Source organism: Giraffa tippelskirchi, chromosome 7 (assembly GCF_054371585.1).
Source record: "Giraffa tippelskirchi isolate mGirTip1 chromosome 7, T2T-mGirTip1v1.2.pri, whole genome shotgun sequence".
Lineage (NCBI taxonomy): Eukaryota > Metazoa > Chordata > Mammalia > Artiodactyla > Giraffidae > Giraffa > Giraffa tippelskirchi.
In genome coordinates, this window is record NC_137281.1 from 77462399 (window position 1) to 77487590 (window position 25192).

The following is a 25192-nucleotide window of genomic DNA, read 5'->3' on the forward strand; positions in this document are numbered from 1 at the left end:
ATTCTGTTGTTTTTGAGATTGCATCCAAGTACTTCATTTCAGACTCTTTTGTTGACCATGATGGCTACTCCATTTCTTCTAAGGGATTCTTGCCCACAGTAGTAGATATAATGGTCATCTGAGTTAAATTCACCCATTGCAGTCCAGTTTAGTTTGCTGATTCCTAAAATGTCAACGTTCACTCTTGCCATCTCCTGTTTGACCACTTCCAATTTGCCTTGATTCATGGACCTAACATTCCAGGTTCCTGTGCAATATTGGTCTTACAGCATCGGACCTTGCTTCCATCACCAGTCACATCCAGAACTGGGTATTGTTTTGCTTTGGCTCCGTCTCTTCGTTCTTTCTGGAATTATTTCTCCACAGATCTCCAGTAGCATATTGGGCACCTACCAACCTGGGGAGTTCATCTTTCAGTGTCCTATCTTTTTGCCTTTTCATACTCTTCATGGGGTTCTCAAGGCAAGAATACTGAAGTGGTTTGTCATTCCCTTCTCTAGTGGACCACATTTTGTCAGAGCTCTCCACCATGACCTGTCTGTCTTGGGTGGCACTACACGGCATGGGTCATAGTTTCATTGAGTTATACAAGGCTGTGGTCCATGTGATTAGATTGGTTAGTCTTCTGTGATTGTGGTTTTCAGTCTGTCTGCCCTCTGATGGAGAAGGATAAGAGGCTTATGAAGGCTTCCTGATGGGAGACACTGACTGAGGGGGAAACTGGGTCTTGTTCTGATGGGCGGAGCCATGCTCAGTAAAACTTTAATCCAATTTTCTGTTGATGGGTAGAGCTGTGTTCCCTCCCTGCTATTTACCTGGGGCCAGACTATGGTGGAGGTAATGAAGATAATGGCAACCTCTTTCAAAAGATCCCATGCATGTACTGCTACACTCAGTGCCCCCAACCCTGCAGCAGGCCACCACTAACCCACGTCTCCAATGGAGACTCCTGGACACTCACAGGCAAGTCTGGGTCAGTCTCTTGTGGGGTCACTGCTCCTTTCTCCTGGGTCCTGGTGCACAAGGTTCTGTCTCCCAGTCCTGTGTAAGTTCTGGCAGCTCTATGATGGGGTTCATGGTGACCTCCAAGAGAGCTTATGCCATACCCAAGTCTGCTGCACCCAGAGCCCCTGCCCTTGTGGCAGACCACTGCTGACCCATACCTCCACAGGAGATGCTCAAACACAGTTCTGTCTCAATCTATGTGGGGTCCCTGGGTCCTGGTGTGCACAAGGTTTGTTTGAGCCCTTTTGGCGTCTCTGGCAGGAATGGGGTTTGATTATAAACACAAATTTGCCTCTCCTAATGTCTTGCTGGGGCTTCTCCTTTGCCCTTGGACGTGCGGTATCTCCTCACAGCCACTCCAGTGCCTACTGTCTTACTGGAGTTTCTCTGACCTTGGACGTGGGGTATCTCCTCAAGGCTGGTCCAGCGAAGTGCAGCCACCGCTCCTGACCTTGGACCTGGGTTATCTCCTCTCGGCCGCTCACCACTCCAGGGCTGTGTAGCCATCGCTGCGCCACTGTACTCAATATGCCAGCAAATTTGGAAAACTCAGCAGTGGCCAAAGGACTGGAAAGGGTCAGTTTTCATTCCAGTCCCAAGGAAGGGCAAGGCCAAAGAATGTTCAAACTGTCGCACAGTTGCACTCATCTCACACGCTAGCAAAGTAATACTCAAAATTCTCCAAGCTAGGCTTCAACAGTACATGAACCGAGAACTCCCAGATGTTCAAGCTGAATTTAGAAAAGACACAGGAACCAGAGATCAAATTGTCAACATCCACTGGATCATAGAAAAAGCAAGAGAATTCCAGAAAAACATCTACTTCTGCTTCATTGACTACACTAAAGCCTTTGACTGTGTGTATCACAACAAACTGGAAAATTCTTCAAGAGATGGGAATACCAGACCACCTTACCTGGCTCCTGTGAAACCTGTATACAGATCAAGAAGTAACAGTTGGAACCAGACATGGAAAAATGAACTGGTTCAAAATTGGGAAAGAAGTACATCAAGGCTGTATATTATCAGCCTGCTTATTTAACTTATATGCAGAATACATCATGTGAAATGCCGGGCTGGATGAAGCACAAGCTGGAATCAAGATTGTCGGGAGAAATATCAATAACCTCAGATATGCAGATGACACCAAAAGAACCTCTTGATGAAGGTGAAAGAGGAGAGTGAATAAGCTTGCTTAAAACTCAGCCTTCAAAAAATGAAGATCATGGTATCTGGTCTCATCATTTCATGGCAAATATATGGGGCAACAATGGAAATAGTGATAGACTTTATTTTCTTGGGCTCCAAAATCCCTGCAGATGGTGGCTGCAACCATGAAATGAAAAGATGCTTTCTCCTTGGAAAAAAAAAGCTATAACAAACCTAGACAGTGTATTAGAAAGCAGAGACATTACTTTGCCGACAAAGGTCTGTATAGTCAAAGGTATGGTTTTTCCAGTAGTCATGTATGGATATGAGAGTTGGACCATAAAGAAGGCTGAGCTATGAAGAATTGATGCTTTCGAACTGTGGTGCTGGAGAAGACTCTTGAGAGTCCTTTGGACTACAAGGAGATACAACCACTCCATCCTAAAGGAAATCAACCCTGAATATTGATTGAAAGGATTGTTGCTGAAGCTGAAGCTCCAGTACTTTGGCCACCTGATGTGAAGAGCCAACTCATTGGAAAAGACCCTGATGCTGGAAAAGATTGAAAGCAGGAGGAGAAGGGGATGACAGAGGAAAAGATGGTTGGATGGCATCACCAAGTCATCAGATATAAGTTTGAGCAACTGAACAACAAAATAAAATTTTATTAAGTGAAGAAATAAATCAGTGAATGAATAAGTAAATGAGTGAATCCACCTAAGTAGGCCTCTTTCTTTTTTTTTTTTTCTTATCTGTTTTTTATGATCACCATTTGGGTATTCTGCTAAGCAGTCATGAACTCATTCTAGCTAGTAATGAAAACTTCTCTGATTGAGTACATTGAATTTATGATCAATAATTAACTTTAAATTGAATTTATAATTGCTTTTGTAATACTCCTATAATTATGGGCATTTGAAATGCTGACTTTTCACTTGCATGTCATAACCTTAATTTTTAATTTCTTCCTGTTTCTGTTAAGTTAAACAGAGGGAGAAGGGGTAGAAGGAGTTGAAAATTTTGAGGAAGAAGTTTAATTAGGTGTGTAGAAGGACCTGAAAAAAACATCTAAAAATAAGATTCATTTAGAACCAAAATAGGGTATCAGTTGCTAATTAAGTTCAGTAGTTTAATACCCAGCAAATAAGTGAGAACAGAGAACCAGAGAAATGGAGAAGTCAGTTCTTCCCACTGCTTTCCAGCCTTTTTTACTCACTGCATGTGTAGACAATGAAATTGTTTTCAGCACACTGGGGTAAATGGCTGAGGCCGCTTGCTACTGAAGACCAGCATCCCGGGTTCTTGCTGTGTCCAGACTGCCCCTGGCTGTGGGTGAGGATTCAGGAGATCAGGATCTGAGCGGTCCAGAAGCCACTTGCAGCTGACTGCTGGGCAGGTCTGAAATTTAAGAAAGGAGACATGAATGTATGTGCAAAGATTTGTGGTCTTGGCTTTCAGCCTAGCCTAACAAACTAAAAAGGGTTCAGAGTAAACAAAAAAGGCATGTACTAGTTAAGTTTCATAGCTAGGGTGGTTTAGGCCAGTGATTTGCAACTCTGGATGCATAATGGAGTCACTTGGAAGCTTTTAAAACTTCCTATATTTAAAGACCCTGAGCATTCATTGGAACGACTGATTGCTGAAGCTCCAATACTTTGGCCACCTGATGTGAAAAGCCGACTCATTGGAAAAGTCCCTGATGTTGGAAAGATTGAGGGCAGGAGGAGAAGGGGGCAATGGAGGATGAGGTGGTTGGATGGCATCATCGACACAATGGACATGAGTTTGAGCAAACCACAGGAGATAGTGAAGGACAGGGAAGCCTGGCGTGCTGCAGTCCATGGGGTTGCAAAGAGTCAGACACAACTTAGCGACTGAACAACAATATAATTAAGCCAGAGTCTCTGTGGGAAGGGGTATAGGGTGGCATCAATATTTTTAAAATCTCTCTACAGATAGTTCTAAAATGTATCCAGAATTATTAATAAGAGCTGCTAATGTAAGCAGTGACTGATGATAAATTACTGGTAAGAAACCTAAATTTAATCATGTATGTTTTTTTGAAGTGGTTTAATTTAATACTTATGCTTAGTGGTTTTTGATGATAGATTTTTTTTGTTGTTGTAGAAAAATTGTGTTTAAGCCAGTCAGTAGTTTTCTATTTATCTCAACTTTTAACTTAAATATAACTGCTGAATTGGTCAGGGATGGTAACACTGGAGGTTTTAAAACTAAGCCTTGAAGAGTAGATAGAATTTAAATAGGCAGGAAAGCTAGTTTTAGGTGGGGGAGAATTGTAGATGGAGGAATGGCATGAGCATGGGGAAGTGGGGTGGTGTAAGAAAATTCCAGAGAAGAGTGCTATGAAGTCTGAGACAGGCCCAATGACAATTCAAAGGGACAGCCAAAGCCAGCTATCTCTTGAGGGCATATGAGAGCAGTCCAAGGAGACCATCTCTCCAAACCTCTTTAGCAGTTGAATATGACCATGCCTAGGCTCCTTTGATGGAGAAAGAAATGGCAACCCACTCCAGTATTCTTGCCTGGGAAATCCCATGGACAGAGGAGCCTGGAGGGCTACAGTCCATAGGGTCGCAGAGTCAGACATGACTGAAGCGACTTAGCAGGCTCCTTTGACCCAAGGATTGTATGGAAGACCTGATACTTTGGCCACTTGATGTGAAGAACTGACTCACTGGAAAAGACCCTGATGCTGGGAAAGATTGAGGGCAGGAGGAGAAGGGGACAGCAGAGGATGAGATGGCTGGGTGGCATCACTGACTTGATGGACATGAGTTTGAGTAAGCTCCAGGAGTTGGTGATGGGCAGGGAGGCCTGGCGTGCTGCAGCGCATGGGGTCACAAAGAGTTGGACATGACTGAGCAACTGAACTGAACTGAACTACATGCAAGGCACATTTCATGTGTGTTAGTGAGTTAAATCCTCACAGCAATCCCATAAGGTAGATTCTATTGTGACTCCTGGTTTACAGATGAATTGGGTATAGCACAGTAGGCTACTGTTTTCTTGTGATGTGTCTGTATTCACTAATTTTCCTCATAGCCCTGACTCAGAGTTCCTATGATATACTGGACAGTGAGTTATCTAGTTAAAACAGAAATGTATCAGGTAGGCCTAGGGTGGAAGTGGATACTTGGAAAGAAAGTCAGCTAGGGATCAGAGAGTTAAGTATCTTGAATTAATTTTTCTACAGGTATGAGGCACTTACTGACATTTTTGAGCAGGAAGTGGCATGATGACAATTTTTAGTAAAATTGGTCTGAAAAGATAGGCAGGATGAATTGAGGGTGTGAGGAGGGTAGGAGGTAAATGTGATATCAGCTGACCAGTTAGGAAGCTAATGAAATAGTCCATGGCAGAGTGATGTGATAAAAAGCTGGGTCACAGTAGTGATGACAGTAACAGGGAGCCACAGATAGAAGAACCATTATGAAGGTCCTGGTGACTGTTGTCCCGTAGATAATAGTAAGTCTGAAGGGCTGGAGGAGTCACAGGAGGCTCACTCTCTGATAGGATGATGGAGAAGGTGGTGAATTTATTTTTATTTATTTATTTTTAAATGTTTGTATTTATTTGTTTATTTGGCTGCACAGGGTCTTAGTTGTGGCATTCAGGATCTTTAGTTGCAGCATGTGGGATCTAGGTCTCTGCCCAGGGATCGAACCCCAGGCCCCCTGCATTGGGAGCATGGAGTCTTAACCACTGGACCACTAGGGTAAGTCCCAAAGGTGGTGAATTTAACGCTAGCTTTTTTGTTTGTTTGTTTTAGTTTGCAGAATATTGATTTCATTCCATTCTGGGATGTGTTATTGTATTTGGTATCCTGACTTCAATTCTTAAACTTTATTTTGTGTGTGTCCTGGTTTTGGGTATGGATGGCATTATTTATCGGTATATTTTAACTTCACATTAATCCTTTACCTAGTAAAAATAGAATCTTTACTTATTATTTAATATATAATTAAGATGTTATTATTATTAATACATGTAAATTATTAATAATATTGTCATTTATTATAGGTTATCAGACCAGGATGAAGAGAGCAAGACTGAGAAGAAGTGTATCATATCTGACCCCTCCTTTTCCATGGTAACAGTTCAACGGGAAGATAGTGGCATCACCTGGGAGACCAGTTCAAGTAGGCCTTCCACTCCTTGGGCCTCGGAAGAAAGTCAGACATCTGGTGTGTGTAGTCTGGAAGGGTCGACTCTGAATTCTCCTCCAGGGAATGTTTCCTTTATCGTGGATGAAGTTAAAAAAGTTCGGAAAAGAAAGCTTAAGTCAAAGCATGGCTCGCCATCTCTGCGTCGGAAAGGCACCAAAAAGAGGAATTCCTTGGAATCCCAAGATGTTCCTGCAAGCAAAACACGTACTCCTTTAATTTCAGAAAGTCAGGAACTAACCACCCAGAAAGAGAAGTCATCTACTGGCACTTATGATAAGATGAGAAAAAAGAAGAGCACCTCAAGTACACCTCCCATTACGGGGGCAATATACAAAGAATACAAGCCCCTAGTGTTAAGGCCAGTCTACATAGGAACAGTGCAGTATAAAATCAAGATGTTCAATTCTGTTAAAGAAGAATTAATTCCTCTGCAATTTTATGGAACATTGCCAAAGGGTTATGTCATTAAAGAAATCCATTATAGGAAGGGGAAAGATGCATCCATTAGTCTAGAGCCAGATTCAGGCGATCGTGATCTTAAAGTAGTTTCCAAAACAGGCAAATCAGTAGCCCAAAGCATAGGAGATGTTAAAGTAAAAGAGCTTTCTCCACCCTGGAGAGATGTGTTCTCCAAAGGATCAAAGTCCCTGACCTCCTTATTCAGTCATGAAGATCAAAAGAAAACTTCCGATGATTTTCCCTTAAGGGCTGCATCTTCCACCCAGCACACACCTTCCTTTCATACAAGTCATGCCATAGCAGAAGGGAAATCACAGCTCAGCGCTCCTCGGTTAGTGCTACAACTGCCGGCTGATGAAGCAAAGCCCTGTGAAATGGAACCTTCCTCTCTTACACCTGATAGGTCTGTAGCCGCGTTCCTGGAAACTGCAAAGGAAGAATCTGAGGCTGATTCACAAGAAACGGTAATTGCAGAGCCTGACTCTTCAGTCTCACCACCTGTACTGGATGAAGTGAAGACGGAAGACATGTCTTCGATTGACCATTCCATTTCACTAGAGGCAGAGAAGGATTCTCTGGAATCAGGTGCACCAGGTCTGACAGCCTCCATCCAGGAAGATTTCAGCCCTGAGAGAGAAGAGCTGGATCTGACTTCATGGGAAAGGGCAGAACCAGTCGCCGACCAACTGACCCCTCATCTCAGCATCAAACAAGAGAAGGAAGAAACTGTGCCCGAGCCATCCATTTCTCTTTCTGAACCTCTAGTGTTAGAGGAACCAGAGAAGGAAGAAATAGAAATGCCTCTACCAATGGCTGCTACCCCTGAACCTGAAGATTCTAACTTAGTGGAAGAAGAAGAGATCATAGAACTTGATTACCCAGAAAGTCTATCAGTTTCTGAGGAGCCCTTCCCACCACGCTTGGCCCCTGAAGTGGAGGAAAAAGAGGAGGAGACCCTTCTGCCATTACTGACAGCTTCAACACCTGAACATGTTGCCTTGTCTGAGGAAGAAAGAGAGGAAAATGAGTCTGTTTCTACTGATTCTGCTTTTGTTTCAGAGTATTCAGCCCCACAGGATTGGAACTATGAACTAGAGAAGCAAGAAGCTGAGCCGGTTTCTTTACCTCATGTGAAAGCTGTATCTGAACATGTAGTTTTGTCAGAAGAAGAGAATGATAAATTTGAGTCTTCTTCCCCAACTTCAGCTTCGATATCTGTCTCACCATCCACAACTGAGAAGACTCTTGAATGCCAGTCCCCACTGTTTTCAGCAGTTACACCAGAACCCATGATCCTGTCCAGAGAAGAGGCCTCAGAAAGTGGGCGTTACACGCCAGATTCCACATCTGCTTCTGAATATTCCATTCCCTCTCAGGCAACAGAAGAGTCACCAAAGAAAACAGTAGACCTTAAGTCCCCATTAAAGTCACAAGGTGTTTCTGAGCCCCTGATTCTGTCAGGAGAGAATGAAGACATTGGGCTGTGTTCCCCAGAGGTGGCCTCTCTATCTGAACGTTCTCTCACACCACACACAACTGAGGGGACTTCTGAATGCCAGGCCCCACCGCTTTCAGCCACGACATCTGAACATGCCGTCCTGTCAGAAGAAGAGAACCTAGGCAATGAGGGTGTCACACCAGATTCAGCACTGACCTTCCAAAATGCAGTCCCACCAAATGTAACACAGGAATCCCCAAAGGACATAATTGACAATGTCTCCCTGTTGAAATCAGAAGGTGTTTCTGAGCACAAGATTGTGTTAGAAGAAGAGAAGGAAGACACTGGATTCTATACACCAGAGGTGGCTTCGTTATCTGAACGCTCCCTCCCACCATCCACAACTGAGGGGACTCCTGAATGCCAGGCCCCACGACTTTCAGCTACCCAACCTGATCATGTGGTCCTCTCAGAAGAAGAGACAGTAGAAATGGAGCGGTACACACCCTCTTCCACCTCTGCTTCTGAACTTTCAGTACCACCATATGCAACCCCAGAATCACAGGAGGAAGAAATTGTCCACACATCCCCTTTAAAACTAAAAGGTTCCTCCTCCCCCATGATTTTCTCAGAAGAAGAGCAAGAAGACATTGGACCTTTTTCTCCAGACTCGGCTTTTGTCTCAGAATTCTCATTTCCACCCTATGCGACAACAGGGAAGAGAGAATTTGAGTGTGATTCTCCAATATGTTTAACATCACCATCTGAACACACTATTTTGTCAGATGAAGACACTGAGGAAACTGAACTTTTTTCTCCAGACTCAGCATCACAAGCTTCCATCCCACCATATAGGATCCCAGAAATGAACAAAAAGGAAATTGAGCCTGATTCACTGTTAACTGCAATGGCTGCATCAGGATATTCCCGCTTCTCAGAAGCAGATGAGGAAGAAATTGCACCAACAACTGCTACACCTGTACCCGAGCATCTAAGTTCACCACATAAGCAAAGAGCTGAACCTTCGATGTCTGCACCCGAAGACTTGAGTCAGCTCCCTTCAACAAATGAAGCAGAGAAAGCAGAAATTAAGCCAGATGCTCAAACAACATCAACATCTGTATCTGAATATCTCATTCTGGCACAGAAGCAGAGAACTCGAACGTATTTAGAACCTGAGCCTGAAGACTTGGTTCCACCATGTTTAACCAGTGATTCAGAGAGGGGAGAAACCAAGTCTAGTTCATCGCTAGCTGCAACACCTACACAATCACCCACAGTAAAGGGAGAAACCAAACCTGTTTTGCCTGCATCTCAGTGTTCAGTTTCACCTGATTCAGTACATGCAATTAAGAAAGAACAAGAACCCGAAACATCCCTCACTCCAAAATCTGCAGATGAACAGATGGCTTTGTTAAAAGTTGAAAGTAAGGAAGAAATTGTGCCTGATTCTCAAGAAGCTATAGCACATGTACTGCGGGATCAAGAAATGGAGCCTCAGCCTCCAAATGTCCTAGAGTCTGGGATGAAAGATTCAGTTCTGCCTGACTTGGCAGATGAGCCGAAGAAGGATGTCAAACCCAATGTAGCTCCAACTGTGACATCTGAACTAGAACAGAGAAGGTTGTCAGAGAATGAGCCTGAAGTAATGAAGCCATATTCACCTCTAAAGGAAGTATCTTTATCTAGACCTGAGATTTCATCAATGGTAAAAACAGAAGTGAAACTTGATTCTAAAGTAACTGGTAAACCTAGAGTGCTGCATTCAACTTCACCAGGAGTGGAACAGGAAGTTGAGCATGGACCACCTGTACCAGAATTTTCAGCTTTGTCAGAAGAAATAAAGAAAAAAATTGAACCCAGTTCTTCAATAACTACGACATCTGAGACAAAGCATGATTCACACTTAACCAAATTAGCAAAAGAAGGAATCCCAACAGACTTACCTCTTACCACCCCTATAGAACATCCAGTCTTAACAAAAGTAGAAAAGAGTGAATTAGGAAGTGGTTTACCACCTATAGATGAGCATTCACTTTTTAAAGAAGAAGACAAGGTAGCATTCAAAGCTAGTCCTTCTCCCACTGAAACTGCTGCATCACAATATCCAGCTTGGTCCGAAGTTGAGAAAGAAATTAAATTTGATTTACCTGGAAGCATATCCTCTATATCAGAGCATTCTGTTTTGTCAAAGGTAGAGACTGAAGACATTAAACCTGGGTTGGCAATAACCAAAACTTTGTCTTCTCAGCATTCAGATGTATCAAAGGAAGCAAGGGTGGAAGACAAACAAGATCTTTCATTTTCTACAGTTCTCGACTCTGAATATTTGGATTTATCACAGAAAAAAAATTCTGTGTCTGCCTCAGAGGTGTCAGGACCTGAACATGTGCCTTCACTCAGCCTAGATGGTGAGATAAAGAAAACAGAAACTGAACCTCCTTCCTCACAGAACATGTCACCTGCACCCAAATATATAGCTCCAAAAGGCAAAGATGAGGTGGCAGCAAGTTCTCCTCCTGAGCTGGAACATTTAACTTCAGAAGATTTAGCTTCAACATTCTTAACCTTCAGTGGTGATAAGAGCGAACAGGCAGTAGCGACACCCTCTGTAATTCAGGGAGATTTCCAGTCAGAAAAGCCAGGTCTCACTCTGGCACAGCTCTCTTTGGAACCTGAGAAGAGAGACAAGACACATCCAGTATCAGAATTACCTGATACTGGAAATGCTGGCTCAGAATTCACTGGTGATTTAAGTAGGCAAAGTGGATCCATACAGACAGAACATATAAAATCTCCCCTACCTGAAACAGAGAATTCTGTCTTAGCAAAGGGCCTACCCGAGCTCAGGAGCAGAGGAGAAGGAAAAGAGGAAAACAGGAAACTTCACGTGTCAACTACAGTTCCTGAAACTTCAGAGGTTTCTTCATACCTTAGGGAGGAACCTCAGATTCAAGAAATGAAATCGATCTCTGCTAAGGTAGTTAGCTTAGAATCAAGGGAAGCATTTACCTCTCGACTTGAAGGAGACAGCCCAGAAGAACTTCAGTCATACACTTTATCCTCAAAAGGATTATCAGAAGAGCTGAGCCATTCAGCTGACTTTAGAAAAGAAGAAAAACAAGAAATAAGCCCATTCCTGCCAACAGGAAATTTGAAGGCACAAGTGACAGAAGATACTGTAACTAAGCTAAATGAAATTGACCAACCAAGTTCATTTCATGGACTGCAGAGTGTAACAGAGCCATCAGAGATCACTTCTTCTGACCTCTTCGTGCAACAGAAACCTGAAGAAGCACTTGATTCAGATCAAGCTGTTACATTACCTGACATAAGCAGGTCTTTTGCAGATAAACAAGACCTGGGTATTAAACAAGTTTTGTTTATGAAAGAAAATTTGCCTTTGGAAGAATCAAAATTATTTATGACAACTGAACCTACAGATGTTAAAGAAACACACATAAAAGAGGCCCTTATTTCTCCAAAGGATGAAAACTGGATGCTGAAAGAGCCAGAAAGAGACTTGGTAAGTCATCGTGAAGAAAGAGTCATGGGATCTGTGCAGCTGGATTCCTCTGGTACCAGTGATCTGATGACAGGGCAGCTCAAGCCTGCTCTGCCAGAGAAAGACCACACGCCTGAAATTAGAAAGCAAATTCTGCCACCTTCTGCAGAAGAACCTCACTTAGCATTCCAAGAACCAGTGTCTACTCTCGATACCTCCCATGATAATGTAGAGACCTTAGCGACTGAAACTTACTCTTCTGAAGAAATAAAGCTGGCCCCCAAACCAAAATCTTTAGTTCCAGCTGTAAATGTGGAGAGAAGTGAGGCAGAAGGGAAGCAGACCCTTTCTTTTGTGGGGGGTGAAAATTTGGTAGTGGAGAAAGCAAACATAGAAATTTCCAGGCCTTGCAAAGAAGACAGCCAGGAAGAAATCAAAACACCTTATGAAGGAGGCCTCCAGAAACGAGTGTCTGGCCCATCAATGGAACAAGTCAAATCAGAAACTCCTCCCTCTCTTGTCAAAGCTACCCATGTCTTGGCTGAAGAGGCAGAACCTGCACTGGGCATTGAAAAAGAAGCACATGGCCATATAGCCCCTGTGCCTGGAGAGAAGCCATTAGAAGAATCCAACGTGGTTCAGCCAAAGGTTGTAGATGATGCTAATGAGAGAGGGAAACCGCCATCCAAAGTGAAAACACCCTCACAAATAAAACCACTCTCCTCAACCCAAGAAAATGAAGAACCTCAACCCCTAGAGTCACCTGAGGTGATACAAAAGCTGCCCAAGCAGCCGAAGGCAGTGGAGCCAAGCATCTCTGAGGAAAAGGGAAAGAAAGGAATTTCATCTTTCACATCATGGGTGTCCAGTTTCTTTTTTAGATCAAGCACTCTAGATAACAAAGTTGCTGAAAAAGAAGATTTAGAAGGTCAGCCCAGCCCATCTGAAGAGGAAACAGTGACTGTGATAGATTCTGAAGGTCCTGCTCCAGCTGACGTTCATGGAACTGAGAAGCCAGTGGATCATCTGTTCCCAGAGGCCAAACCTGAAACTGCTTCAGAATCCACAGATTCTTTAGTTAAATCTGGTGAGCATCAAGATTTTAAAGAAAAATCGGCATTGTTATCAAATGTAGAAGTTTCGCCACAGCCAAAATCCAACTTTGAGGCATCTAGTGACGATTATGGGAAGAAAGAAATCCTAGACTATTCAGAAGAAATGGACCTGACCTCAGTAGTTACTTCTGCTGATGGCGAGGGACATCTTAGAATTCAATCTTATTCTCCCATGGGTGAGAAATCCATTATGGAAGAAGCCAAAAATGCTGTTCCTCCTCATGTCACTGAGAGTAAAAGACCCCAGAAGCCAGAAATCTCCCCTCGATCTAAATGGAATATTTCTATTCTTAAAGAAGAGCCAAGAAGTGATCAAAAAGAAAAACCACTCTTTTTAGTTGATGCAACAGATAAGGTGCCACAACAGCCAGAATCAGCTTCATCTAGGTTTGCAAGTAAAAACATCACAGAGGAATCAGAGAAGCTGGAGTCAATAATTTTGCCAGGAGAAGAACCTAAAGGCAGTTTAATTGACCTTAGTGAAGACAGACTAGGGACAGAGATGCCAAAACCCGTTTCCTTGAAAATTTCTGAAGAGGAAATAAAACTCAGATCTGTTAGCCCAGCTGAGGAGAAAGGTAAGTTGGGAATGAGATCATATTCCTTGGCAGAAAAGAAGGTGCTGGCAGAAAAACAAGAGACAGCAGCCCCATTAGAACATAGAGATATTAATGAAATAGAGGAGGCAAACATTACACATGTGCCTAGCCCTGTTAAACTGGAGGAACCAAAAGCTGCTACTGTGCTGCAGCAAGTCTGTCAAAATAAAGACCACAAAGAAAGATACAAAATTATTGAGGAGGAGAAAGGAGAAGAAAAAGAAGAGCAGTCACATGCATTTTCAGAAGGAAGGGAGCAGCAGGAAATTCAGCCATATTCCATAAGTATAGCCGGGCATCAGCCTGAAGGGTCAGATATCTCTTTCCATCTTACTTTGGGTGAAACCCAACCATTTTCGTTAGTTAAAACTACAGAAGCTTCTGAAACTTCAGAAACCATGATCTTAGAGGCTTTCTCTGAAATCAAGGAAACAAAGGCAGTAGGAAGTCAACCACATCCATTAGAAGAACGTGAAGTTTTGGTAGAGAAAACCAAGGCTTTCCTTCCAGTGGATCTTCCTTATCATGATGAAATAAATGAGCCCTCTTTACCTAAGGAAGGAAACCTGGCACTGGAAAAGTCAAGCAGGGATGTGGTGACTCACAGTGAAGAAAAGGGACAGGTCATAGTGTCAAAGCTGCCAAAAGGTGGCCCAGTAGGTACCACAAAAGAAAGTAAACAAGGCTCTCCATCTAAAGAATCTGAAAGGATTTTAGATCGTCCTTCTGATGAAACAAAGAGCTTAGAAACACCTTCATATCTGTTGTCATCTGTGAAACCACAAACACTCGCTTCAGGAGCATCTCCAGAAGTTAGTCCAGAGAAGAAAGAAGAACTATCATGGTCAGAAGTGACTCCAGAGAGGCCTACAGTCCATACTATTCAAACATCTAAAGATCAAACAGCTGAAATATTTGAACAGCCTGTTCTTGTTTCAAAACACCACTTGGAGGCTGTAGAAGATTCCCATGTATATGAACCATGCCCTTCAGCAAGCAGTAACTATGCTCAATTTATAACTAATGCATCAACAGTCAGTGCTGATGAGATGGTTTCTAGGGAGCCTGAAGACACAAGCATAAGAGATGAAGAATTTACAGTGACTAGTAAGCCAGCTGGACTTTCTGAAGAGCAAAAGAGTGCCTTCAGTATCATTTCTGAAGGTTGTGAGATACTGAATATTCATGCTCCTGCATTTATTTCTTCAGTTGATCAGGAAGAAAGTGAACAAATGCAAGATAAGTTAGAATATTTGGAAGAGAAGATCTCATTTAAGCCTATACTCCATGATGAGAGTGAGGCAGTTGCTTGCCATAAAACATTACAGAGTAAGTTAGAAGATTCTGATGTAAAAGTTATACCATTGAAAGAAGACCAAGAAAAGGAGATTCATACAACCAAAGAGGAGCTATCCACAGATTCAGAAACTGGTGATTTAGCCTTTAATCAGCCCACAAGTCCCAATGAAGAGGATTACTTTGAAAAATATACATTGATTGATTATAACATCTCCCCTGACCCAGAAAAACAGAGAGCTCCATGGAAATTAAATGTAGAGGCAGAACTATCAAAGGAAGTGCCAGAAGAAACTGTCTCTTTCCCAGAACGTTCAGAGGAAGGTGCCCTAGAACATGAATATGACTTGGTGAAATTAGATGAAAGTTTTTATGAACTCGAAAAGGACTACAGCAAATTATCTGACCCAGAGACCCAAAAGTCTTTGGTTATCCAAAAATTAACAGACAGAGATGCTCCAAAGAGCATAGACAGAGATGTGGACTCAAAGTCACCTGGGATGCCTTTATTTGATGAAGAGGAAGGAGTTTTGTCACGAACCCAGATATTTCCTACCACTGCAAAAGCCATCAATCCTGAACTTCTGGAGGAGCCACCTGCACTTGCATTTTTATACAAAGATCTATATGAAGAAACAGTTGGAGAGAAAAAGAAAGAAGGGGAGACAGCTTCTGAAGGTGACAGTGTGAATTCTGAAGCTTCATTTCCGAGCAGAAGTTCTGACACCGATGATGGAACAGGAATATATTTTGAGAAGTACATACTCAAAGATGACATTCTCCATGACACATCTGTAACTGAAAAGGACCAAGGCCAAGGTCTCGAAGAAAAGCCAACTGGTAAGGATGATTCATACCAACCAATAACTGCAGAAGGGGAAATTTGGGGCAAGTTTGCAACTACTGGCAGGGAGGAGAGTCTGGAAGAGAAAGAGAAAGCAGCTTACAGGGAAGGAGAATCAGTAGGCCACATGGAGACCCTTGACAATGTAGCTATGCAGAGGAAAGCTCCCATCACCGAGGAAGTCAGAGTGGTTACCCAGAGAATAAGCTATGCGGTTCCATTTGAAGACACCCATCATGTCCTAGAGAGAGTAGATGAAACAAGCAGTCAGACTAATGAAGCAGCAAATGCCAACCCAGAGGTCAGTCTGAATGTCCCAGTACAAGTGTCCTTCCCAGAGGAAGAATTTGCATCTGGTGCAACTTGCATTCAAGAAACACTGCAAGAAGAACCTCAAATAACGGTTCCCCCTGAGCCGAGTGAAGACTGGGTCCGCAGTAGTCCTGTTCAGGATGAGTATGAATTTGCTGAATCCCTGAATTATGAAGTGGTTACTCAAGACACTCTATCAGAGGACCTGTATTCAGAGTCCACCCCTGAAGATGTGTTATCTCAAGGAAAAGAATCCTTTGAACATGTCAGTGAAAATGAACTTGTGACTGAGGCGGAACAAAGAAAGTCTGCTGAACAGAAAGAGTTGGGCATAGAGATAGCAGAACAAGACGAGTTACTATCAGAGTTGGTAACTGAGAAGGAACAAAAGGAAATGAAAACATCTCAGATTGACACATACTGCTACACATGCAAAAGCCCAATTTCTGCTGTTGACAAGATGCTTGGCACTCACAAGGACCATGAGATTTCAACACTTGATACAGCTATAAGTGCTGTAAAGGTAAATAGATTTTAAAGTGTGCAAGTGTGTAATCATATGTAGACAATCTGTTTTCTCATTTTCTCAATTTAAAAAATGACCAATATTTGATACATTCATCTTTAGGCATAATAGTCTGAAAAAAAAACCTAAGAATATTTCCCTAATTATTTAGTTAACATCACTTTGACAGGCATTTATTGGGTACATAATATGTGCCAGTTTTTTTCTAAATTCTGTGTATATCAGGATAAATAACTGGCATCCTCAGTTAACTGTCTTTGAGGTCTCTTATTTTATAAAAGTAGCTCTTAACATTATCCAAAAAAGAAATAATTTTAAATACAAAAATACATATTAGAGTATAGAACACAATTTATTTTCTATTATCTACAGTGTGATCCTTTAAAAATACACATTTATATCATATTAAACAATTTTATTTCAAGTTTTATAAAATGCTCAAGACAGTAAGACATTTAAAATTTTTATTTTCTCCACATTTCTTCTTTATTTATAAAATTGATGTTAGAAATGGAAATTTTTTGCATTTCTTCTGGCTATGTCTATAGACTCCCAATGTTAGAAAGTTAGTCACAACACCTATCCTTATAAATATCTTACTTCTTAGGAATACTATTGGGAATCAAACACTTAGTCTTTAAGATTCTCACCTACCTTTCAGTAGCCTTCTAACTGGAATCTCCACTCTTATTTCATCAATCTATTCTCCATATAGTAGCAGGATGATCTAAAATTGCAAGTAATAACAAGAACTGAGCACTTACTATTGCCCAGGCAATGTATTAAGTTCTTTATATACAAGATATCTTTTAATTCTCACAAAACCCCGTCATTGTCTTTGATTCGCAGGTAACAAAATGGGCTCAGAGAGTTTAAGTCCAAGGTCATAGAAGACAGAACTAGGATTGATACCTAGATCTGTCTGATGCCAGAGCTCATGCTTTTGATGTGCATCTATGTTACTCTGCTCAGGGCCTTCATAATGGTAGTGGTTTTCAATATGATCATTCAGTTAGGTCACTGATAATTGTCAGATTCATTTTGATTCAATAGGTAACACATTTGAATCTTGGAATTTTTTTTTTTTTTCTGGAAAAGTAATCCTTCTCAACTTGAATGATATTGGTTCTATTTTTCCAGTGTGAAATTTTGTTGAAACTTTACCTAGTCAAGTTTGGGGGTAGGCCATGGTTCAATTTCTTTCTGGACTCTCAGGCATTCAGATGCATTCAGATGCATTAGCACCAATGAAATATGCCCCGTTCTTTGATGACACTTGGTTTTGTTAACTAACAACTACGGGGTACTGTCAGCAGAAATAAGACTTTTTTTCAGCCTTCTTAATTATGCTCTGTTTATCTCTGTGAGTTTTAGAAATTAAAAAAATAATTCTGTCTAAATGCTGTCAATTTAAAACAAATTTCAGAAGCAGAGAGATATGATGGCTCCTGCTTTAAAACAATTTTAAAGTTCTTTTTATTTTTTTCCGGACCTCCTGCAAAGAGTATGAACAGAAAGTGGAAAACAAATTGACTAAGCCAGAGACTTGCTTCGTTCATTAAGTGGACTGTGAAGATTGAGTTGGTTGGCACTTCTTAAAAATTAAAAATAAATTTAAGAAGTTGTCACTTGAGAATTCTCTAGCATCTTGTGAGTGGCCATCTGTGATTTTTCGGGAACTGATGGCTGCACTTGTAGATTGTCCAGGTCCTGGCTTCTCCCTCCACTGCATCCCCGTTGTGGTGGATTATCTTTTATCTGTCATTTATTTCTTCCATCACTCTCTTCCTTCCCCCTTTCTCTCTCCCTTCCTTTTCCATGTTAAGAGCTGTGCTCATCATAGGGAATAAAAACAAAAATAAAGGAACCTGGACTTGTAGCTCCCCCAAATCACACAACATCGTGGGAATCAGCGTTCTGAGCGAGAAGCCCTCTGGGAGTGAGTGAAATGGTGGAGGGGGACTGGAGAGATGGGGAAGGTGTCCTGAGAAGGTGCAGCTTTGGCCAGCCTAACTAGCATAGAGTTCTTCTAGCCAACCAGGGCAGGGAGGACATTCTAGAGACAGGGATTGCCTTCTAAAAAGGCACAAGGGTGAGAGAATCCTGAAGCCCCGTGGAGAAGAGGCGGAGGCATGAGCAGGAAGCAGAGAACCAGGTCCTGAAGGGACTTGCCACAGTGTAATTTCTCCATCATTCTGTGGATGGTGAATCAGGCAGATGGAAGCTCTTTTATTCTGTGCTGTTAAATTTTGCAGGCTAGATGACAGGTAACTTTATAACTAATGATGGAAGCTCTTTTATTCTGTGTTGTTAAGCTTTGCAGAATAGATTACAGCTAACTTTATAACACTCCAGTACTCTTGCCTGGAAAATCCCATGGATGGAGGAGCCGGGTAGCTACAGTCTATGGGGTCGCTAAGAATCGGACACGACTGAGCGACTTCACTTTCACTTTTCCCTTTCATGCATTGGAGAAGGAAATGGCAACCCACTCCAGTGTTCTTGCCTGGAGAATCCCAGGGACGGAGGAGCCTGGTGGGCTGCCGTCTATGGGGTCGCACAGAGTTGGACACGACTGAAGTGACTTAGCAGCAGCAGCAACTTTATAACTAATAAGTACTGTTGAGGGTCATTAGAATCTTAAGATCTCTTTAGTAGATAGTTTTCATTGTTTGATATGCTAGATTTCAGGCCTGGTGACTTCTCAGGGTCATGTGAGGCAAGCACACCTGAAACCATTGGTGCAAATGTGAGGAGGTTTCTCAGATATGTTGGACCAGTTCAGAAAAAAGTCTGCTATCTAAGAAGAAAGACAATGTATAAAAATTGAGGCCTTATTAAGGAGAAAGAATTCAATTCATAGTTTACTAAAACAAGTATGCTTTGAATTCACCACCTGACTAAGAAGTCCTTCCTCTTGCACAGGAAAATAAACTGTTTACTGCTCTCACTGATAAGCCTCCTAATTGTTTATCAGACATTACCTATATGGTCAATTTAGATGAAGCAGCAAAGAAAATTTTAAAGTTGATTTGTTTGTGAACATGATATAGTGTATCTCTGCAAAACATACTAAATTTATAAGGAAATTGGAACTCTCTGCTTGAAGTTCTTTTGTCAAATGTCATATACTAAGGATAGCTTCATTCTTTTCTTCAGGTTCAATTAGCAGACTTTCTAGAAGATTTGCAAGAAAAATCCTTGAGGATTGAAGCCTTTGTTAGTGAGATAGAATCCTTTTTTAATACCATTGAGGTAAGTTACCTTTTCCTTTTTACTTTATCCCGATTTGCTTACAACATCATAAGTAAATAAAGCTAAAAGGACCTGAATTGGGGTTTGTGTGTGCATTTGTGATTTGCTATTGTTGGTTTTGTTCCATTAAAAGTAGTCCTTAAATCTTCCCTCTGTGTTATCAGTGAGATTACTTCCTGTCTAAGGATAAATGATGTGCCCTTAAAAACACATACACAGATACACACAGGGTACTAACTATGATAGGGCAAACACTTTACATGCTTTGTCTAAATTGATCCTTACAGTAACCGTATGAAATGGGAGTCATTATTGCTCCCATGTTAAACTGAGATTTAGAGTTAAGTATATTACCCAAGGTGATAGTAAGTTGATAGCCAAGATTGGAATTCAGGTCTGGGTTCTTACTTGCTCTACCATCCTGCCTTTCACTGGGTTAGCTCTGCAGAGATGCTCTAAAGTATTGCCTGGTGTTCCATGCTAAGGACAGATGAGTGTCTCTCACGGTACCACCGTCTTTGATGAGTTCATGCTGACCCTGCTCTCTCTGTAGTGAAGGAAGGGGATAGAAACGCTCCTTTGATATATGAACGCAGCCCAGACATCCTTACTCATCAGTCGGGATTGACAGGCTTCTCTGGGAGGCTGGAGCGCAGTTGCCCCGTCACTCCTCATTCTAGCTTAACTCTGCTGCTGCTGCTGCTAAGTCGCTTCAGTCGTGTCTGACTCTGTGTGACCCCATAGACGGCAGCCCACTAGGCTCCCCCGTCCCTGGGATTCTCCAGGCAAGAACATTGGAGTGGGTTGCCATTTCCTTCTCCAATACATGAAAGTGAAAAGTGAAAGGGAAGTCACTCAGTCGTGTCTGACGCTTAACTCAGACCTTTGTAAATCAGTTAACCCCTGCTGATTACTTTTAGTGCTGTTGCTGCCCAACCTCCACTGCCACCAAAGTGTTCCTTTTAGACAGTAAATAATATGATCACCTTATCACTAGCCCTCTAGTCAGGAAAATCCTGTGGACGGAGGAGCCTGGCGGGCAAAGTCCATGGGGTCGCAAAGAGTCGGACACGACTGAGCGACTGTCACACACACTAGTCAGGACGGCTAAGCATCTGAGTTTGTCCAGATGGGCCATGTAGTTTCTCCGACTCTGGAAGAAGGTACCCCTTCCCTGCAGAGCATCTGTGAATGTGGCACCCTGTCCAGTATCCTTACTGTTCCCTCCTTCACACTCTGATTTTAGTAGAGTGGGAGAGATGGCACTGAACCGTCTTGGCTACCTGATCTTCATTCATCATGATGCCAGATTTTGTCATGTGGGAATGCAGGTGGGCAAGACTTCCCTACAGATATTTTTGTGTGTGTTTCATTAACTAAATCCTTCTTGATAGCCCTCTTACAGTGAATTCTGTTGCAAAGCTAACTATGGCAAAGGAGGTTGATGGGCTGAAAATTCAGATTGTGTACATCATCTGTGATTCTCTTACCAGAATGCCAAAGATTAATTCTTTAAAAGGCTAGTATTTCTCGTAAAAAATACGTATACTTCTTTTTTTCACTCAGAAGTGGTTTTTTGTCTTTGTTTTTTTAGGAAAACTGTAGTAAAAATGAGAAACGGCTAGAAGAACAGAATGAGGAAATGATGAAGAAGGTTTTAGCACAGTATGATGAGAAAGCCCAGAGCTTTGAGGAAGTGAAGAAAAAGAAGATGGAGTTCCTGCATGACCAGATGGTCCATTTTCTGCAGAGCATGGACACTGCCAAGGACACCCTGGAGACCATCGTGAGAGAAGCCGAGGAGCTTGATGAGACCGTTTTCTTGACTGTAAGCACCATTTCAAACAGATCCAGACACCTTGAACCCAGTCTGGCCCAAGTCCATTTTTAAAAATTCAACTTTTGCTATTTCCTGAGATCATATATATCTCTCTGGGGAGTTTCTATAATTCTCATTTAAAAATTATTAGGGCATGCTAGATGCCCATGGAAAAGGCCCATCCAATCCTTAAAGCCATAACACCCAGATCCGGCGAAAGGGCACACGGAAGCCAGCCCGCAGCATCATCTGTCCATTCTGTCACAATGGATTGGTCACCTTCTAACAGGGAGGGAAAGCAGCCAGAAAACTATTTGTGCTATGCTGCCTGTGGGTGCTGGCCTGATCTTGCAGTGCCCGTCCCCACTCCACTCCCTAGTCTGAAATGACCTCTCAACCATTCCCTCTGAGCCTCAAGAGGAGAGTAACATTTTGGTACGCTTCAGCATGCAAAAGGATGACATAGTATGATACCTCTTTTAGGTATCATGTTAATCTTTTTACAAGGGTCCTCCTGGGGACCAGATTCCTTAATTCAAGCAAGTGTACAGGGAATCCCTTGGGTGCTCCTCAAATTTCACCCAGAGGCCGCTCTTTGCTCTCCCAATTCCCTAAACTGGCAGTGGAATGCTGGTTCTCCTCAGAGCCAGGATTAACCAGGAGTGATGGTGATGTTTTCCTCAAGGACAATTCCAGACCCAGTTGTCAGCTCTGAAGAAAGCACCTTTCTGTGATGAGCTGTCAAAGCTCCTCTGTCCTCCCAGCCCTTTAGTGAAGACTGGAGATAGAGTAAGGCAAAACTGGGCAGTGTCAGGCTTTTGATTTGCCTTTGGGAACATCTCCATCCAGTGAAAATTTGCGTGGGATGGACGTGGCATCCTCAGAGGAGGGTGAGAATCATTCAGTTGCATTGTGCTTAAATAAGGCAAAGCTTTGGTATTTTAAAATTAAGTACCTTATGTGAAGTATAACATTAATAAAGTGCTTTGTGTTCCCTAAGAGCCTTACCTGGATTTGATAATATTTTCTTCTCTCTAGAAGAACAAGTTGTGAAAAAGAAAGCATGTTTTTCCCACTTATAAAAGTGATATATATCCATTTTAGAAAATTTGGAAAATATAGAAAAGCACAGAGAAGGTATCATTTAGAGATAACTACTGACTACATTTTGCTCTCTCTCTCACACACACACGGAACACATTTAAGTCATTTTTCTTGCTTCAGAGAATTCAGTTCTGGAAACTAATCCATTTGTTAATGAATAGAGAGAAGCAGAGCAGAGGTAGAGAGCAGATCTAAAGCCCCCTCCATCCAAGACTCCGCTCCCCACCCCTTCTGAGCGTTAATTCCTTTGCTGCCTGGAATGAAGCCTCCCAAAGGAAACAACCTCAAAGGTAGCTAAGGAGTGTGATGATTATTAGGATGTGCATAATCTTAACACTCTAGGTTGGTTTTTCTTTATGGTTGTTAATTAGTTTCTCTCTCTCTCTCCCCTCGCCCCTTCCCCTCTCTCTCTCTGTCTGTGTCTCTCTCATTCCTCCATAAGTCGTTTGAAGAAATCAATGAAAGGTATAGAAAACATGGCACAATGTAGTGGCGACTGAGAATAGCATGACTGTGTGCTTTATTTTTAATATTGTGGTGCTTTATAGAAAATGAGCTGCCAGTTAAAAAAGACATACATTTAGTGAGCTCTTGGATTTGCACTTTTAGCTACAGTGCTTTTAAAAGCTAAATGAAAGCTTTTGAAAGAAAACTGCATGTGCTTTAGTTAAATAACAGTTATCATAATGTAGATTTTTAACTGCTTCCTTGAGATGTAGTCTGTATTTCTAACCTAATCTAGACTAGGCTATCTTTGCCATCACTGCGTGTAGAACATTTTGTAGATGCTTCGACTTATTGGTTATATATGAGTATTTGAAAGGATCATTCATATCTGCCTTGAGCAATTTGATGACTTATGTAATCTTTAATGGAATGTTTTCTCATTTTCTCTTCAAAAGACAGGCATGCATTTATCTTCTCTTTCTGTTCAGCTCACCTAAATGAATCTTCTTTTGATTTTTGTTTCATGTTTGTTGTTTTTAACACTTAATCTAAGAGAAGTTCTTCGTTCATTTAAAAGGCAAAGCACTCAACAAGAAATCAGGAAGTGTTGTTTATAAAAACACATAACAGCAGATTTTTGTTTATCTTCTGAGCATCTGATAATGAGATGCTCATACTGATCTGACTCATTTTCCTTTCTGCCCCATAGCCAGGCTTGAGGTCTTTCCTACAGGCTGAGCCTAATGTTTTTTTAAATCAATTTTACCCTTTTAATGTAAATTTCTAAAATTGTGAATATCATCTTCAGTTTGCTTCACTCAGTCTCAAATTGTAAAATAGCATAAAGTAAAAAATCAGGAATTTGTGATATATTAAAGTATAGAAAAATGGTTTTCAGTTAGAAACCTGATTTTTTTAGATGGGAACCACACAGATGAATCCTGTATGCCTGTTAAGGAAATCTATTCAACAGAATATTGCCAATATATAAACATTTCTTCCATAATTTAATCACAATTAGTATGAATAAGAAGATATGGGCAACAAAATAGACAATGAAAAAATTGATAACAAATGTATAATGAAACTAAAACTTCCCCTTAAAATTTATGTTTCATATCTACTTTAAACTATATTTACAACTTCTGGAAAAAAAAAGAATATTGCCAAAATGCTTTAAGAAAACAATTTGTATATTAATATTGGCAATAATCAATAAGGGTTTTATTACAGTGGCTCTGTTATAAATAGAATTACTCAGGGAGCTTTAAAAAATGCTGATGACTGAGTCTTACCTCCTAAGATTCTAGCTTAACTGCTGTGGGGTATGGCCAGGGCATTTTTAAAGCTTGCGAACCTCTGGTTTATAACAGCCCGTCCTCTGGCCCAGGGGTACCACAGACTGGCTGTGCCTGAACTACTTGTGTGGTTTGTTAAACCGAAGCTCCTGGAGCTCCAGCCCAGATCCACTACAGGAGTGTCCAGGTGGGGCCAGTTCTCACATAGGAGCCAGAGGCACACTGAGCAGGTCTGAGCACTGATACCCAGGCCTTGCTCCTAGTGTTCTTTATTTTATTTTTTTTTTAATTACACACTTCTTCTAAGTATTATTGACATTTATTTTTAACCCCCAAAGTATATGGATTTAGAATGCCATTCTGTATGCACTGGACAACATACAGGTGTTTTTGCTTATTTATTATATTTCATCCACTTGTGCAAGATACTAATCAGCAAGAAAATTTAGTGAATGAAAATTTGCAAATGCATTTGCCTTTAAAAATGCTATAGTTTCACATTTTTTACTTTTCTAAACATTAGAATATTAACTTGCTAATATGAGTTGACATGCATTTAATTCTAAATACCATTTCTTTGGTTTTGTGCTTGAACTTGTTCATCTATGTGTCTTTTTAATTAATTTTGATCTCATTGTCCAATTGGCAATGAATTAATCTTTGCTAAAGCTGCATGTTGCCAAAAGGAAAGTATACTTGGGATAACCATTATTTTTCTGTAAAGAAAAATAACAAAATTCGGGATTTGATGAAGAAATATGAGCAATTAAAGAAAATCTTGTTAAATGTGTACACATGTGATGAAGATTGATTTTTTTCACTGAAATGAAACCT

At 41.4% G+C, this 25192-nt stretch overlaps 1 protein-coding gene and 1 long non-coding RNA gene across 3 annotated transcripts in view; one reads left to right on the forward strand and one right to left on the reverse strand.

The window, feature by feature from the left end:
* CMYA5 (cardiomyopathy associated 5) overlaps positions 1 to 25192 on the forward strand; it is a 108999-nt gene that overhangs the window by 47361 nt on the left and 36446 nt on the right. Inside the window, exons 2-5 of one of the 2 annotated variants that reach the window (XM_081506019.1) lie at positions 6196 to 16432; positions 19595 to 19690; positions 21285 to 21518; positions 23056 to 23078. In XM_081506019.1, coding sequence (XP_081362145.1) covers positions 6196 to 16432; positions 19595 to 19690; positions 21285 to 21518; positions 23056 to 23078 — 10590 coding nt within the window. The remainder of the gene's footprint in view (positions 1 to 6195; positions 16433 to 19594; positions 19691 to 21284; positions 21519 to 23055; positions 23079 to 25192) is intronic. The other variant, XM_081506020.1, reaches the window with a different exon arrangement.
* Positions 1 to 25192, reverse strand: part of LOC145512332 (uncharacterized) — an 84024-nt gene that overhangs the window by 21130 nt on the left and 37702 nt on the right. Inside the window, exons 7-9 of the long non-coding RNA XR_014058478.1 lie at positions 17090 to 17162; positions 6298 to 6530; positions 3371 to 3552 (exon numbers count right to left, since the gene is read on the reverse strand). This is a non-coding gene — a long non-coding RNA (uncharacterized LOC145512332). The remainder of the gene's footprint in view (positions 1 to 3370; positions 3553 to 6297; positions 6531 to 17089; positions 17163 to 25192) is intronic.